The sequence below is a fragment of the Notolabrus celidotus genome, chromosome 13 (assembly GCF_009762535.1).
Source record: "Notolabrus celidotus isolate fNotCel1 chromosome 13, fNotCel1.pri, whole genome shotgun sequence".
Classification (NCBI taxonomy): domain Eukaryota; kingdom Metazoa; phylum Chordata; class Actinopteri; order Labriformes; family Labridae; genus Notolabrus; species Notolabrus celidotus.
This window is the reverse complement of record NC_048284.1, coordinates 23,063,542-23,081,630: the sequence shown is the minus strand read 5'-3', so window position 1 is coordinate 23,081,630 and position 18,089 is coordinate 23,063,542. Positions and strand designations below refer to the sequence as shown.

Sequence of the window (18,089 nt, the reverse complement as noted above, 5' to 3'; positions counted from 1 at the left end):
TGTCAACCTGTCACTACTGAAATATTTGAATACTGCCTGTAATTACTTCTATTTAATCTAAATTCCATTGTAACATTATATATATTTAAATTGTATTCTAGCTTTATTTATCTATTTTTATTTTATTCGTTTTATTTCATTTTATTTTATTTTATTTTATTTTATTTTATTTTATTTGACTTATTGAAACTTCTTCTTGATTGTACTTATGTCTGGGTTGCTGTAACAACTGAATTTCCCCCCCCGGGTGATCAATAAAGTAATATTTTATCTTATCTTATCTTATCTATTCATCAGATAGAGGTGTACATAGTGTGTATATATCTGTAATATTTGCCATATTTTATTCTATTCTATTTTATTCTATTTTTATTTGATTCTATTTTATTTGATTCTATTTTTATTTTATTTTACTCTATTTTAGTTTATCATTACTATTATTATTATTGTTATTATATTTTTAAGTATGTAAGTATATTGTTGTATTCCCCTGTCCCGTGTTGTAAGCTGATGTAACAAAATAATTTCCCCCAATGTGTGATCAAATAAAGTATAAAGTATATCTATCTTAAAACATAGGGTGAAAACAATTGTCAGAGGCGCTCATTTCTCGTTATACTCTTAAAAGCTGCTAAACTGATCCAGGATCAGTTTATGTTACCTAGAGTGTAACATGTTGCTATGATTATAAACCAGCAGCTGATCCCAGATCAGCAGCACAGTACCGGATGTGGGTCGGAGCGCTCTCTACAGGAAATACTCTCCTCCTCCGTACAGAGCATTTGTATGGGGCTGCCATTTTAGCGAGCTTACGGTAAGAAAACTTGCTTCGTGTTGTTGAGTAGCTCACTGGCGGCTGTTCGTTCATTAACACCATGTGTGCTCTGTGCTGTATATAAACTGTACTGGACCATTTCTATCTCGTCTTCTTTATGTTGGCAGCTGCTCTTAGCTAGCTGGCATATTAACCTTTGTCCCTATATTGTGCTACACTTAGCAATCACTAGGCTCAACTTGTAATATTAACGAGGCAAAGGCGACTATATCAGTACTTAGTCTACTGTGGCAATATTGGTTGAGATATATAGATAGAGATTGTATATTTTGATTAACACTACAAGCATTAAGCTTCACATTAGCTGCTCTTTTGCCCAAACAGCAGGGCAATTCAGCACCAGGCAGGAATCATAATTTGTTTACATGCAACTTTCAGCGCACCAGCAGTGAACCCAGTAATGCTAAAACCTGCCAGGCAAAAATATGAGGGTTATTGCTCTTAAAGGTGCAGCTGGTAGGAATTGGGAAAAAAATGATTCTTTTTTTCTGCTGGGTTTGGGGAAAAAAGTCATAATACCCATCAGTACTCATCAGTAATTGAAGTAATTTGAGATTATGGCCAAATCTATGTGTTTTTCAATGCCTCTGTATCAAGCAATGTTATTATTCTCCTTCGCTCCCTTTATCACGGACCAATCAGAGCTAAGTGTTGCCAACGTAGCAACTTTGTCATTATGTTTAGCGAGTTTTCCGACCTCTAGCGACTATTTTTCAAAAAAGCGACTAGCGACAGATCTAGTGACTTTTTCTGGTGTTAATGTATACTTTTGGAGACTGACGTGAAAGCATGTATCGTTCTCACTCTTCTCAGTGAGCAGTGGATGCTGCTGTGAGTCCGTCCTGGCTGCATTCAGAGCAGGAGGCGTTCACCCTCAGCATTAAGACTGCAAATGTATCAAGCATGTACGAAAACACCGCTGGCTGATCCCGCCTACTGTCTCTTTTTGGTCGATTTAGATAGTTTATGTAGATTGTACTAAAAATGTTGAAAATGTTATGGCTGAAAATTTCACATTTTACTGTGATTTGTTATAGGCTCTTAAGTGTAGTTATAAACATATTTAGAGTGTTTTTAACTCTCATTTTGTCTCTCCCTCAACGTTACACGTCTCTCCTACAGTGTCCATTACAATTTAAATTATGCAAATGAAGTGATGACGTCATTTGGCGACTTCTAGTGACTTTTAGGACAGCCAATAGCTACTTTCCTCACTGAGGTGTTGGCAACACTGTCAGAGCTACTCTTCGACCCTCTCTCCTAATTGGTCGAGTGGCGGACCCTACGAGGTTGTCCTGATTGGCTGGGAAGCCGGCACTACTTTCTCATAGAATAAGCACAAGAAGTAGGGGAGATCTGGTGAGAGGGGTAGTGTTGGCATTTGAAATCTCTCTCCAAACTGATGTTTATATCACGACTACCAATAGCAGCTTTAACCAGTTGTCTTATTTCTGAAAAAAAAAAAAAAGCATGCGCACATGTTTACAAAGTTAATTTAATGCTAATCTTCTCATCAATCTTCTCTTTCAGCAGCATCAATGAAACATGGGGGTCAAAATACTGCAGCTGACCTCTAAGTCCCACCATGAGAACATCCTGGCCTCTCTGCATGAGCTCCTGGTGCAGGGACACCTGAGTGATGTCACGGTGCAGGTGGACTATCAGGGAGACACAAAGAAGTTCCTGACCCACCAAGTGATGCTGGCAGCATCTAGTGGCTATTTCAAGAAGATCCTTCTCTCCCAGGATGCCACCAGAGACGAACTACTTCTTTCAAACATGCATTCAAACTGCTTCTCCAAGTTTCTGGACTTTGTGTACACTGGTCAAGTTAAAGTTGCAAGAGACAAGATTGGGGATGTTAAAGCAGCGGCACAATTTTTAGACTGTGAGGATCTGTTGGAGGTTTGTGCTGATGCCATGAATGATGAAGTGATGGAAAAACCTACTAAGAAAATACTGAAGCCTGCTGATAAAGAGGACCTGGGTGTTGGAGAGACAGAAAATAGATCCAGAGTAAAGAGGCAGCCGAAAAGCTTACTTCTCAAGAGGCAGCTCGCTTCACAGAGCTCTGAGAAAGAAGTCATCTCAAAAAAACTGAAGACAAAAAACACCACAAAAGACAACATAACACCAGGAAAACAGCTGAAACTGAGGATCCTTCAGAGGCGTTCAACTCCCCAAAAAAAGGCTGCCAACAATGAAAAACAGGTGAAGAGTAAAGACACAGAGGGAGAGGAGGACTGGAAAGAAGCTGATGCTGCAGCAGATAATCAACCAGAGACAGGAGATGAATCATGGATGGGAATGCCGGCCCCTGATTTGGATGATTGGGAATGTGAGGGGCAGGGTAGTGATCCTGATGAAGACATGTTATATGTGGGAGAGGAAGATGAGGAGGGGGAGGAGGGGCAGTCCAAGGAGCCCTTAAAGAGAACATCCAAGGCCCAGTTCCAGTGTGACAAGTGCCAGCGGACTTTCCACTATGAGAGAAGTTACTTGAAGCACATCAGGTAAGACTTGATAACACTGCTAGGTTTAATGTATTGATCTGTATATGATCTGCTCATCTTCATAGTTCTGATTTTGTTCACCAGTTCTTTTAGTGGTAATAAAACTGATTTCCCACACCCTCAGATGTTAACTAGGCTAAATCTAAATTGCCAGATTAAAAAAAAAGAATGCTTTATATGAAATGACCATGAGTGTATGTGCTAGCTATGAAACAAAGTGTTGTTTCTGCAACCTGTGTTTGTTCTCCTGGGCAGTACTTATCATGGAGTACAAGCAGATGTCATCTATCGCTGTGAGACCTGTCAACAGACCTTTGCTAACCGCAGCAATCTGAAGATCCATGAGAAGCATGTCCACAGTACTGAGCGGCTCTTCACATGTGACTCCTGCTCAAAAACTTTCAAACGAAAGAAGGATGTTGTCCGCCATCAGCGACAGGTGAGAATAAACCACACGCTGACTATTCCCAAACCTTATTTGCTGCATTATCATGATAAGTTCAATGTACAAAGGGTAACATTTTAAACATGTTTGTGTCATGTTACTTCTTTGTCCTCAGGTGCATGAACGCAACAACCTGCGGCATGTCTGTCCTGACTGTGGAAAGACGCTCAGCTCCAAAACGGCCCTGTTGTTGCACGAGAGGACACACACTGGTGCAAAGCCCTTTGAGTGCACTGACTGCGGGGCAAAATTCACACAGAACTCTGCGCTCAAGATGCACCGAAGGTACGAAGTGCTCTAATGATTGATGGCTTGATCATCTCAGTTATTCTGTCCCTTTAACCATCTTGAAAGTTGTTTTCTGAAAAAGGTGAGGGACTTAGTTGTCTGTTTTTATTTCTGAAGGACTCACACAGGAGAGAAGCCGTTTGCGTGTGACGAGTGTGAGTCCCGGTTCACCCAGAAGCACATGTTGGCTTATCATAAGCGATCTCATACAGGTAAGAGTGAATTTAGGACCAGTTGATACTGCTCTACACCGTGTTCCAAATTATTATGCAAGTTCAAGGTTCCCACGCATCCTGGAAAACCTGGAAAACGGTTGACCAGTTTTCCAGTACTGGAAAACACCTGGAAAATGGAAGAAAAATTAAAATGTCCTGGAAAATCACATATAGTCCTGGAAAATGATTCCAACATGGCGACCTGACCCGATTAACAAAACACATCCACATTCATTGAAAGTTGAGTTCACGCTGTGCTGGAAAAGACAGCAACACTGCGCAACTTTTTTCACATCTTTTCTCCTTCACTTCATAATCATGCATTCACAGAAAACGGGGGTATATTGTTTGTTTTATGGTACATGAATCTTGTAGAGTGCTCTTTTGATTCAAAGAGTCTTATATTTAAGTTATAGAGTGACCAGTGGAGTCGGGCAGAGAGCTTGGGGGTCTGTGCCTCACAACTTTCTCTGCAGGCTGAGAGCTCAATTACCGTACTCTAGCTCAGTTGTTCTCAAAGTGGGGTCCTGGGACCCCTGGAGTTCGTGAACCATAGCGTGGGGGTCCGTGAAATAATTTGAATACATTTCTAATACATTTTTAAATTGTGCTGTGTCATTACAAAACAGCATATACACCATTCTTATGATACCATTTGGTGGCTTGAAGGGATATGTGAGTCTTGCTACTGTTAATTTTCTGAAAGCGTTTAAGATCAATTACTTGAAAAGTATAAATGCTGTCATGTTGAGTCCACAAGGAATGAAATGACCCTCTGTTTTAAAGTATACAAGTGGTATTTACTTGATTCAAATTGAAGTGTTATCTGTTTATCACTATGGTACAGGTCTGAAGTATTTACATTGATACGTTTTACAATACAAATAGTTCCAAGGGCAACTAAGAGTGCAAATGGTAGTAAGCATGTGCTTTAGTGATGGGAAGTTCGTCTCTTTTCAGAGAGCCGGCTCTTTTAACTTGGCTCTCAAAGAAGAGCCAGCTCTTTCGACTCCCGAACAGCTCTTAGTTTAGGATCTTTTGTAGCCTTATATTTTACCTTAACTTTGCAAAAACTAATGGTTTGTGTTGAAAACCCTTTTAGATACAGTGTTTTTATGAGAAGACTTATAATTGACCAATTTTGTGCATTTATTCTGTTACAAAACCATTCTTACCCTGATCCTAGGGTTAGGGTTAGGGTTAGAACCAGAACTAAATTTAAGCAAACAGAACCAGAACCAAACTCAAGCAAACCCAACCAGAATCGTACCAGAACTGAAGCAGAACCGAACCAGAACTGAACCAGAACCGAACCAGAACTGAACCAGACCCGAAGCAGAACTGAACCAGAAAAGAACCAAAACCGTACCAGAACCGTACCAGAACTGAACCAGAAAAGAACCAAAACCGTACCAGAACCGAACCAGAACCAAACCAGATCAGAACCGAACCAGAAACGAACCAGAACCGAACTAAAGCAAACAGAACCAGAAACAGAACCAAACTCAAGCAAACAGAACCAGAACCAAACTCAAGTAAACAGAAACAGAACCAAACTCAAGCAAACCCAACCTGAACCGAACCAGACCTGAACTAGAACCAAACCAGAACTGAACCAGAACCGAACCAGACCCGAACCAGAACAGAACCAAACCAGAACTGTACCAGAACCGAACCGGAACCGAACCGAACCAGAACCCAACCAGAACCGAACTCAAGCAAACAGAACCAGAACCAAACTCAAGCAAACAGAACCAGAACCAAACTCAAGCAACCAGAACCAAACTACAGTAAACAGAACCAGAACCAACTCAAGCAAACAGAAACAGAACCAAACTCGATCAAACAGAAACAGAACCAGAACCAGAACCAAACTCAAGCATACAGAACCAGAACCAAACTAGAGCAAATATTATTAATGTCCTCATTGCAGGTTGGCATTGAGAAAAATCTGATGCCTCAGCTTGGATGGGCTGATCCGATTTCTCCTCTCAATGAGTATTTGCGGTGTTCGAGAAGACTATCTGAGAGTTAGGATCTTTTGTAGCCGTATATTTTACCTTAACTTTGCAAAAACTAATGGTTTGTGTTGAAAACCCTTTTACATACAGTGTTTTTATGAGAAGCCTTATAAATGGCCAATTTTGTGCATTTGTGCAAACCATTCTCACCCTGATCCTAGGGTTAGGGTTAAGGTTAGGGTTAGGGTTAGGGTTAGGGTTAGGGTTGTGTTTAGGGTTAGGGTTGTGGTTAGGGTTATGATTAGGGTTATGATTAGGGTTAGGGTTGGGGTTGTTTTTAGGGTTAGGGTTGTGATTAGGTTTAGGGTTGTGGTTAGGGTTAGGGTTAGGGTTGTGATTAGGTTTAGGGTTGTGGTTAGGGTTATGATTAGGGTTAGGGTTAGGGTTGTGTTTAGGGTTAGGGTTGTGATTAGGTTTAGGGTTGTGGTTAGGGTTAGGGTTAGGGTTGTGTTTAGGGTTAGGGTTGTGTTTAGGGTTAGGGTTGTGGTTAGGGTTAGGGTTATGATTAGGGTTAGGGTTAGGGTTGTGGTTGTGATTAGGGTTATGATTAGGGTTAGGGTTGTGTTTAGGGTTAGGGTTGTGTTTAGGGTTAGGGTTGTGGTTAGGGTTAGGGTTATGATTAGGGTTAGGGTTGTGGTTGTGATTAGGGTTATGATAAGGGTTAGGGTTGTGTTTAGGGTTGTGGTTGTGATTAGGGTTATGATTAGGGTTAGGGTTAGGGTTGTGATTAGGGTTAGGGTTGTGTTTAGGGTTGTGGTTAGGGTTAGGGTTGTGGTTGTGATTAGGGTTAGGGTTGTGATTAGGGTTAGGGTTAGGGTTGTGATTAGGGTTAGGGTTAGGGATGTGTTTAGGGTTAGGGTTATGATTAGGGTTATGGTTATGATTAGGGTTGTGATTAGGGTTAAGGTTAGGGTTGTGTTTAGGGTTAGGGTTGTGATTAGGGTTAGGGTTATGATTAGGGTTAGGGATGTGTTTAGGGTTAGGGTTATGATTAGGGTTAGGATTGTGATTAGGGTTAGGGTTGTGATTAGGGTTAGGGTTATGATTAGGGTTGTGATTAGGGTTAGGGTTATGATTAGGGTTAGGGTTGTGATTAGGGTTAGGGTTATGATTAGGGTTAGGGTTATGATTAGGGTTAGGGTTGTGATTAGGGTTAGGGTTAGGGTTGTGATTAGGGTTAGGGTTATGATTAGGGTTAGGGTTGTGATTAGGGTTAGGGTTATGATTAGGGTTAGGGTTATGATTAGGGTTAGGGTTGTGATTAGGGTTAGGGTTAGGGTTGTGATTAGGGTTAGGGTTATGATTAGGGTTAGGGTTATGATTAGGGTTAGGGATGTGTTTAGGGTTAGGGTTATGATTAGGGTTAGGATTGTGATTAGGGTTAGGGTTGTGATCAGGGTTAGGCTTATGATTAGGGTTGTGATTAGGGTTAGGGTTATGATTAGGGTTAGGGTTGTGATTAGGGTTAGGGTTATGATTAGGGTTAGGGTTATGATTAGGGTTAGGGTTAGGGTTGTGATTAGGGTTAGGGTTATGATTAGGGTTAGGGTTAGGGTTGTGATTAGGGTTAGGGTTGTGATTAGGGTTAGGGATGTGTTTAGGGTTAGGGTTATGATTAAGGTTAGGGTTGTGATTAGGGTTAGGGATGTGTTTAGGGTTAGGGTTATGATTAGGCTTAGGGTTAGGGTTGTGATTAGGGTTAGGGATGTGTTTAGGGTTAGGGTTATGATTAAGGTTAGGGTTGTGATTAGGGTTAGGGTTGTGATTAGGGTTAGGGTTATGATTAGGGTTAGGGTTAGGGTTGTGATTAGGGTTAGGGATGTGTTTAGGGTTGGGGTTAGGGTTGTGATTAGGGTTAGGGTTAGGGTTGTGATTAGCGTTAGGGTTGTGATTAGGGTTAGGGTTGTGGTTAGGGTTGTGATTAGGGTTAGGGTTAGGGTTGTGATTAGGGTTAGGGTTGGGGTTAGGGTTGTGGTTGTGATTAGGGTTAGGGTTGTGATTAGGGTTAGGGTTGTGGTTAGGGTTAGGTTTGTGGTTGTGATTAGGGTTAGGGTTGTGATTAGGGTTAGGGTTGTGGTTAGAGTTAGGGTTAGGGTTGTGGTTAGGGTTAGGGTTGTGGTTAGGGTTAGGGTTGTGGTTAGGGTTGTGATTAGGGTTATGGTTGTGATTAGGGTTATGGCCGTGATTAGGGTTAGGGTTGTGATTAGGGTTAGGGTGAGGGTTTTGTTTAGGGTTAGGGTTGTGTTTAGGGTTGTGGTTGTGATTAGGGTTGTGATTAGGGTTAGGGTTAGGGTTGTGATTAGGGTTAGGGTTAGGGTGGTGAGGTTAGGGTTAGGGTTGTGTTACGGGTTGTGGTTGTGGTTAGGGTTGTGATTAGGGTTAGGGTTAGGGTTGTGATTAGGGTTAGGGTGGTGGGGTTAGGGTTAGGGTTAGGGTTGTGATTAGGGTTAGGGTTGTGATTAGGGTTATGGTTGTGATTAGGGTTAGGGTTGTGATTAGGGTTAGGGTTATGGTTGTGATTAGGGTTATGGCCGTGATTAGGGTTAGGGTTGTGATTAGGGTTAGGGTTAGGGTTAGGGTTAGGGTTTTGGTTAGGGTTAGGGTTGTGATTAGGGTTAGGGTTGTGATTAGGGTTAGGGTTTTGGTTAGGGTTAGGGTTGTGATTAGGGTTAGGGTTGTGATTAGGGTTAGGGTTGTGATTAGGGTTAGGGTTTTGGTTAGGGTTAGGGTTGTGATTAGGGTTAGGGTTGTGATTAGGGTTAGGGTTTTGGTTAGGGTTAGGGTTGTGATTAGGGTTAGGGTTGTGATTAGGGTTAGGGTTTTGGTTAGGGTTAGGGTTGTGATTAGGGTTAGGGTTGTGATTAGGGTTAGGGTTATGATCAGGGTTATTGTTAGGGTTGTGATTAGGGTTAGAACCAGAACAAAATTTAAGCAAACAGAACCAGAACCAAACTCTAGCAAACAGAATCAGAACCAAACTCAAGCAAACCGAACCAGAACCGAACCAGACCCGAACAAGAACCAAACCAGAACCGTACCAGAACTGCACCAGAACCGAACCAGAACCGAACCAGAAAAGAACCAAACTGTTCCAGAACCGTATCAGAACCGAACCAGATCAGAACCGAACCAGAACCGAACCAGAACCGAACCAGAACCATACCAGAACCCAACCAGAACCGAAACAGAACTGAACCAGAACCGAACCGAACCAGAACCGAACCAGAACCGAACCAGAACCGAAATAAAGCAAACAGAACCAGAACCAGAACCAAACTCAAGCAAACAGAACCAGAACCGAACCAGAACCAGAACCCAACCAGAACCGAACCAGACCCGAACTAGAAACAAACTAGAACCAAACCAGAACTGAACCAGAACCGAACCATAACAGAACCAGAACCGAACAAGAATCGAACCAGAACCATTCCAGAACCGAACCATTCCAGAACCGAACCAGAACAGAATCGAACCAGAACCGTACCAGAACCGAACCGGAGGGGTTGTGATTAGGTTTAGGGTTTAGATAAGGGTTAGGGTTGTGATTAGGGTTAGGGTTGTGATTAGGGTTACGGTTGTGGTTAGGGTTAGGGTTGTGATTAGGGTTAGGGTTGTGATTAGGGTCAGGGTTGTGGTTGTGATTAGGGTCAGGGTTGTGATTAGGGTTAGGGTTGTGATTAGGGTTAGGGTTAGGGTTGTGATTAGGGTTAGGGTTGTGGTTGTGATTAGGCTTAGGGTTGTGGTTAGGGTTAGGGTTGTGATTAGGGTTAGGGTTATGGTTAATGTTGTGATTAGGGTTAGGGTTGTGATTAGGTTTAGGGTTGTGATTAGGGTTAGGGTTGTGGTTAGTGTTAGGGTTGTGATTAGGGTCAGGGTTGTGGTTGTGATTAGGGTTAGGGTTGTGATTAGGGTTAGGGTTAGGGTTGTGATTAGGGTTAGGGTTGTGGTTGTGATTAGGGTTAGGGTTGTGATTAGGGTTAGGGTTAGTGTTAGGGTTGTGGTTAGGGTTGTGATTAGGGTTAGGGTTGTGATTAGGGTTAGGGTTGTGGTTAGGGTTGTGATTAGGGTTAGGGTTGTGATTAGGGTTAGGGTTGTGATTAGGGTTAGGGTTGTGGTTAGGGTTAGGGTTGTGGTTAGGGTTGTGATTAGGGTTAGGGTTGTGATTAGGGTTAGGGTTGTGATTAGGGTTAGGGTTGTGGTTAGTGTTAGGGTTGTGATTAGGGTCAGGGTTGTGGTTGTGATTAGGGTCAGGGTTGTGATTAGGGTTAGGGTTAGGGTTGTGATTAGGGTTAGGGTTGTGGTTGTGATTAGGGTTAAGGTTGTGATTAGGGTTAGTGTTAGGGTTAGGGTTGTGGTTAGGGTTGTGATTAGGGTTAGGGTTGTGGTTGTGATTAGGGTCAGGGTTGTGGTTGTGATTAGGGTCAGGGTTGTGGTTAGGGTTAGGGTTAGTGTAAGGGTTAGGGTTGTGGTTAGGGTTGTGATTAGGGTTAGGGTTGTGATTAGGGTTAGGGTTGTGATTAGGGTTAGGGTTGTGGTTAGTGTTAGGGTTGTGATTAGGGTCAGGGTTGTGGTTGTGATTAGGGTCAGGGTTGTGATTAGGGTTAGGGTTAGTGTTAGGGTTAGGGTTGTGGTTAGGGTTGTGATTAGGGTTAGGGTTAGGGTTGTGATTAGGGTTAGGGTTGTGGTTGTGATTAGGGTCAGGGTTGTGGTTAGGGTTAGGGTTAGTGTTAGGGTTAGGGTTGTGGTTAGGGTTGTGATTAGGGTTAGGGTTGTGATTAGGGTTAGGGTTGTGGTTAGTGTTAGGGTTGTGATTAGGGTCAGGGTTGTGGTTGTGATTAGGGTCAGGGTTGTGATTAGGGTTAGGGTTGTGATTAGGGTTAGGGTTAGGGTTGTGATTAGGGTTAGGGTTGTGGTTGTGATTAGGGTTAGGGTTGTGATTAGGGTTAGGGTTGTGATTAGGGTTAGGGTTGTGATTAGGGTTAGGGTTAGGGTTGTGATTAGGGTTAGGGTTGTGGTTGTGATTAGGGTCAGGGTTGTGATTAGGGTTAGGGTTGTGATTAGGGTTAGGGTTAGGGTTAGGGTTGTGATTAGGGTTAGGGTTGTGGTTAGGGTTAGGGTTGTGTTTAGGGTTAGGGTTAGGGTTGTGGTTAGGGTTAGGGTTGTGATTAGGGTTAGGGTTGGTATTAGGGTTAGGGTTGTGATTAGGGTTAGGCTTAGGGTTGTGGTTAGGGTTGTGGTTAGGGTTGTGATTAGGGTTAGGGTTAGGGTTGTGATTAGGGTTAGGGTTGTGATTAGGGTTAGGGTTGTGATTATGGTTAGGGTTTTGGTTAGGGTTTTGGTTAGGGTTAGGGTTGTGATTAGGGTTAGGGTTGTGATTAGGGTTAGGGTTAGGGTTGTGATTAGGGTTAGGGTTAGGGTTGTGATTAGGGTTAGGGTTGTGATAAGGGTTAGGGTTAGGGTTGTGATTAGGGTTAGGGTTGTGATAAGGGTTAGGGTTGTGATAAGGGTTAGGGTTGTGATTAGGGTTAGGGTTAGGGTTGTGATTAGGGTTAGGGTTGTGATTAGGGTAAGGGTTGTGATAAGGGTTAGGGTTGTGATAAGGGTTAGGGTTGTGATTAGGGTAAGGGTTGTGATAAGGGTTAGGGTTGTGATTAGGGTTAGGGTTGTGATTAGGGTTAGGGTTGTGGTTAGGGTTAGGGTTGTGATTAGGGTTAGGGTTGTGATTAGGGTTAGGGTTGTGTTTAGGGTTAAGGTTGTGGTTAGGGTTAGGGTTGTGATTAGGGTTAGGTTTGTGATTAGGTTTAGGGTTGTGTTTAGGGTTAAGGTTATGATTAGGGTAAGGGTTAGGGTTAGGATTAGGGTTAGAACCAGAACTAAATTAAAGCATACAGAACCAGAACCAAACTCAAGCAAACAGAACCAGAACCAAACTCAAGCAAACCCAACCAGAACCGAACCAGGCCCGAACCAGAACTGAACCAGAACCGAACCAAAACTGTACCAGAACAGAACCAGAACAGAACAAAACCAGAACCGAACCAGAACAGAACTCAAGCAAACAAAATCAGAACCAGAACCAAACCCAAGCAAGCAGGACCAGAACCGAACTCAAGCAAACAGAACCAGAACCAAACTCAAGCAAACAGAACCAGAACCAAACTCAAGCAAATAGAACCAGAACCAAACTTAAGCAAACAGATCCAGAACCAAACTCAAGCATACAGAACTAGAACCAAACTGGAGCAAACATTATTAATGTCCTCAGGTTGGCATTGAGAAAAATCAGATGCCTCAGCTTGGATGGGCTGATCCGTTTTCTCCTCTCCATGAGTATTTGCCCGGTCTTCAAGAAGACTCTCTCAGAAGGAACAGATGAAGCCACGATACACAGCCTCCCCTCCATCACCTGAATCCTATATCCTCACATGTGATTGGCCACATAGCCGCCATGCTGACCAATCAAAACAAAGTTCTGCTGTGAGCAGAGCTGGGGCTGAACACTGTGAGAGCTAAGCAGGGAAAGGAAAAAACTGGGACTCTCTCGATGCGAGCCGGCTCTTCTGATTCACTATAAAGCATTGACTCTCAGAGCCGCAGCTTTTGATCATGACACATCACTAATGTGCTTAACCTGTGATACAATTATGAGGGGGCCTTGGACAATTTTCTCACCTGTAAGGGGTCCCTGGCTCCAAAAAGTTTGTGAACCCCTGCTCTAGCTAGTAGGAGTCCAAATCCTGATAGTGAAAACAAACAGAACAAAAAGAGCGACACAGCTGCACAGAAACTCCACGTTGTAGACATCGCTGATCATAATAGACATCGCCATGCAGGAAGACAGTTTACATTTTTTTAAATCTCTGAGAGATCTTCAAATACAGAGTGCGTCTTTACACCGGTGCGATTTTTTCAGAGTTTACGGTAACTCAAGAAAAAAATGTGACATTTCCTTTGTTTTATATTCACCACATAGCAGGATGAATATCTTGATTAAGCAGGTATATTTTGAGTTTGAGTTGAGTTGAGAAACATTTGCGGCCATTTTTGTCATTCAGTTCTATTTAGGTCATTAATGCACTGATCCTCTGATCATTATTATTATTTAATTATTTCAGTAAGGCAGCTTCCTGATTCCTTTGCAGGCTCTTTTGTTTTTTTTCTTAGCTCATTTTATATTTTTTGAGAAAAGAGAAAGCTGAGATGTTGCCCATCATTGTTACTTGGTTACACTAATAAAGTGAAGTGCTGTACATCTGTGGTTGCATTATTCTATTATCAATTTGCCATAATTTCTAAGTATGTAAGAGATGATTTCATTGATAGCCATAGACTGCATGTCTTTCAATGTAGACTTCCACTGAGAGGAAAATATTAGACTATTTAGGAACTAAATTAGGAACTAAATTTAGACTGTCATACCAGCTTGATCATCAATGAAAATGTCCTGGAAAATGATCTCTGGAAAAGAGTGTGAACCCTGAAGTTGCATTTTTGTGAATATTTTAAAAACTATGTTAACAGTTGTTTTCAAATTTGTTAGCAAGTCAGATAGTGATATATTTCTTCAACTGTGTGGTTAAAATGATGCTTTTCAAAGTACATTGACTGTATTTATAAATAAATGCAGAATCGCGAGAAATGAGCGTGTCAAATTATTATGCAAGTTGGTGATAAGAGCATATAACTTGTGAAAGTTAAAAACTAGGCACCATTTTAAACGTTCTATTGATTGAAAATAATAATATTTACTACAACTGTATTCAAACTTCTACTACTAACTAAATATTATTATTTTCAATCAATAGATTGTTTAAAATGGTGCCTAGTTTTTAATTTTACAAGTTATTTGCTGGCTGAGGGCCATGCAGGAAGAACACCTACCTGTAAAACGAATTAACCACACAGTTGAAGAAATATATTCACTGTCTGACTTCTTGACAAATTTGAAAACGACTGTTGACATAGTTTTTAAAATATTCACAAAAATGCAACTTGCACAATAATTTGGAACACAGTGTATATGGTTTAATATATTAACTTTGAAGCCTGCAAATAACCCTACTGGACCATATGTTAAAAAAGATTAATCCTTGTCTTTAAATTCTGCCGTTAGGAGAGAAACCGTTCATGTGTGAGGCCTGTGGGAAGAGCTTTGCATCTAAAGAATACCTGAGACACCACTCAAACATCCACACAGGGTCCAAGCCATACAAGTGTGAAAAATGTGGCAGAGGCTTTGCTCAGAGGAATTCCCTCCACCAGCATTTAAAAATACACACAGGTAATTGTAAAAACCATCAACACTTGTCACAATAATAATCTATGTTGTTTTTTCATCCTTACTTTGTCTTCTGTTTTTCTTTAAACTTTGCTTTCGTTTTCTAACGTCTGCTCTCTCTCTGTGTTGATTGTCAGGTGAGCGTCCGTACAGCTGTAAAGACTGTGATAAACACTTCACCCAGCTCAACGCTCTGCAGAGGCATCAACGCATTCACACAGGAGAGAAGCCCTACATGTGTGGTCTTTGTAAACGTACCTTTACAGACAAGTCCACCCTGCGCAGGCACACAATGGTGAGCAGCTGTATTTTATTGTATTATAGGACCAAAGGATTGTTAATCAAAAAAGAGAAAGAAACATCATTCAGGGCTTTGGGCTTTTCTACAGTGTCTACTCGATGCATGCTCCTCCTCTGACAGTTGTGTTTAAAGGACTATACATCCCTCACTGCTCTGTAAATAACTATAGCTCTTTCATTATTCAGATTCATGATGCAGATGCTCCCTGGAAAAACTACCTTGTGGTGCTGGAAGGAAATGTGGAAGAAAAGAAGCCCAAAACCCCAACAAAGGAAAAGACAGACAAATCAGGAGCAGGGGAGAAGAAAGGCATTGCTGGAAAAAACAGTGGTACTGCTTCTTGTGATGCTGCTGCTGCTGGCACCGCTAAAACCAACACTGACTCCATTTTGTTGCAGGCTGAGCCTGTCACCCTGCCCCCTGAATGGGCAACTCATGGCGCCATTGCTTTGGTCAGCCACGGCGCCCTTGGCGGGATCACGGTCATCCACACTGAGATGCCACCAGGGACTCAGATCCAGCCCATTGTCACCACTGACAGCACGGGAGCTAGTGTCATTTCTATAGATGGGTCAGCTATCCCCGTCCCCTTCACGATACCGGTGTCCATGGCTCAGACTATCCCCTTGGTCTCTGAAGCTTCTGCCACTCTCATGGTTCCTATTTCTGATGGCACTTTAACGTCAGACACAGAGACCCCGACTATTTCTACATCATCTGTCCTGGAGGCTGCGGCCTCACAGACCATTTTAGCTCCAGTTTCAGAAAATAAAGCTTCCACTTCTGAGGGAGAAATTTTGCCTCCAGATATTCAGACTGTGATTATTACTGAGAAGTTCAATGGCACAGAACAGACAGCTGCTGTCCTAAAAGATGACCAGGAGAAGACAGAAGAAAAACCCACAGCTGAACCTGAAGAGGTGCAGACTCAAGATGCTGTGTAAAAAATTGATGTTTTTTTAAAGTTATATTTTCAGGTTTTTTTATGTCTTTATTGGAGAGGACAAGACAGTTGATGGAGCAGAAAACTGGGAGAAAGTGGGGAGTGGCATGAGGGAAAGGGGCCACAGGTTGCAGCCGAGCCTTGGTGGCCCACTGAAGGACTAAAGCCTCTGCACATGGAGTTCGTGACTAAACTAGTGGGCCGAACCGACGCCCTGAAAAATGGTTGAATTTAAAGAGTATTTTTCTGGGTATAGGGAATTTCAAATCTATTTCAATCTTTATCTCTATTATTTCTGTACATACTTGAGCAATACAGGTTTGACAATGTGCTGTTTGTTAATAATTATGAGCTGAAATCCAGTATTTCATGAAGACTTGAATGTGATGTCAGTGTTTGTCTGTCTTTTGGAATGTAAAGTAATCATTAAAAATCACGAGACTCCTCATGAGCTTTATGCACGGTCTTTATACGTATAGAGCTATGGTATAATGATGTTATGTGATGAGAGGAACAAACTATGTCCACCACAAATAAAATGAAGGGAACTGTTTAACTCGTTTCATATTTACCGAAAACACCACGTCACATTTACTTCATTCCACTCAACTTTAACATACGCCATCTGTTACATCGTGCTGAAGGATTAAAAATTTGGTGTTGGGTTTAATGTGCTGGGAAACTTGACAGAAGTCCTTGGCAGCAACAGAACAGCACCCCTGTGAATCCTCCAGTAGCTTTCCACACACCTTTAGAAACACTTTCTGCAACCCTGCTCATGATTTATGGTCATATAAATGAAGTACCCTTAATCCTTCAAAGTTCTGGCACGTTTCTCTCCTTGGAACCTTTTCCATGTAAACACAGCTGTTATTTAAGCTGTTTATATACAGAAGGTACCTGTGTAATCCCCAAGGATTTAAAAGGCTGTCACCAATTACAAAACTTCTACTTTTTTCCTGAAGGTTCAGACAAATAACCTCTGAAGTCTGAATCTTTGACTCGGGGGAAAAAGTAAGCAGTTTGAATTAGCTAGTGTCTGATGTGACAGGAAAATTGTTGTGACTGATCACATCTGTATTTCAAAGCATGTGGACAATGGAGCCGAAAAGATCATAACGGTGAACATTCTGCTTTATTGGGGCATTTCACTAAATGGTTGTAACCATGTTTGTTATACTGTAATAGATTTTGATTCATAGTGTTGTAGTACTCAAGACCGGTCTTGGTCTCGGGACCGCTTATTTAAGGTCTCGGTCTCGTCTCGGAATCGAAAGCATTTTTACTCGGTCTTGGACTGGGCGGACTGGGCGGACTCCGTATTTCATATCAAGACCGGTCGAGACCACGACTGATGTGTCCCTGTCATTGCTGTACGACCTCCTACTTCTCCTGAGATCACAGGCAACAGAAAACACAGTTTTACCTCTAATCTAAAGCAAAAGTTAGACTTTCGATCACTAATCAAAACTTAAGGAGTCAAAAGAAAAGCAACAAAAACTTGTTTGTTGCTGTCAATTGTATTTAAAGCAAATTTAAATACAATAAACAGAAGTCTTTTATTTTGTTGGTTTTTCATTAATATGGTCTTGGTCTTGGTCTTGTCTCGGTCTTGCGCTGCCATGGTCTTGGTCTTGACTCGGTCTTGACCCCTAAATGTCTTGGTCTTGTCTTGGTCTCGGTGCACTCTGGTCTCAAACATGTCTTGGTCTCGGTTAATGTGGTCTTGACTACAACACTATTTATTCATCTGTCATTGATATCCAACATAAACTTCACTAGTCAGTTCCACATGCTGCTTTAGCATCATGTTACAGTCTGACCAGGCAGCAGCACACCGAGTATAGTCATAAAATCTCAACAACCAACAGATTCCAAATGAACCATATATCATCTGGCTTACTTCATTCATCTTTCTAAGGAAGTTAAAAGTTACTTTTAAAATAAAATATGAGGATTTATAGGACTTTTGCTCTATGAATGAAATGCACTGCTCTTCTGTCTTACCGGATCTCTGCCAATGTAACAAAATGTAAGTAGTGCTCTAAAATGGATAAAATGACAAAATCACAATGTCATATATGTCACTGATAATCAAAGTATGAAGTTTGGTTAGTTTGTGTTTTGGTGTTGAAATATATCAAAAGGAAACATACTGTTTGTCCATCCTGAGACATTATGTCATTTACAGCATAAATGTCCTTTCCCAAACCTGACTGAGATTAGGGGACAGATTTGGGCTGAAACGTT

The 18,089-nt window shown here is 41.8% G+C and overlaps 1 protein-coding gene across 4 annotated transcripts; it reads left to right on the top strand.

Annotated features, from left to right (window-relative positions):
* The first annotated feature begins 713 nt into the window (after positions 1-713).
* gzf1 (GDNF-inducible zinc finger protein 1) lies at positions 714-16,395 on the top strand. Of its 4 annotated transcripts, none has more exons than XM_034700039.1 (8): positions 714-814; positions 2,366-3,348; positions 3,604-3,787; positions 3,909-4,078; positions 4,199-4,293; positions 14,431-14,598; positions 14,733-14,890; positions 15,082-16,395. In XM_034700039.1, exons 2-8 carry the CDS (start codon positions 2,381-2,383, stop codon positions 15,838-15,840), a joined length of 2,502 nt encoding a protein of 833 aa, XP_034555930.1. In that variant the 5' UTR covers positions 714-814; positions 2,366-2,380; the 3' UTR covers positions 15,841-16,395. The 4 variants fall into 4 exon arrangements, with proteins under 4 accessions (XP_034555930.1, XP_034555933.1, XP_034555932.1 ...); XM_034700042.1 differs by having other exon boundaries at positions 789-814; positions 2,369-3,348; XM_034700041.1 differs by lacking the exon at positions 714-814 and adding an exon at positions 837-902.
* The last annotated feature ends 1,694 nt before the right edge of the window (positions 16,396-18,089 follow it).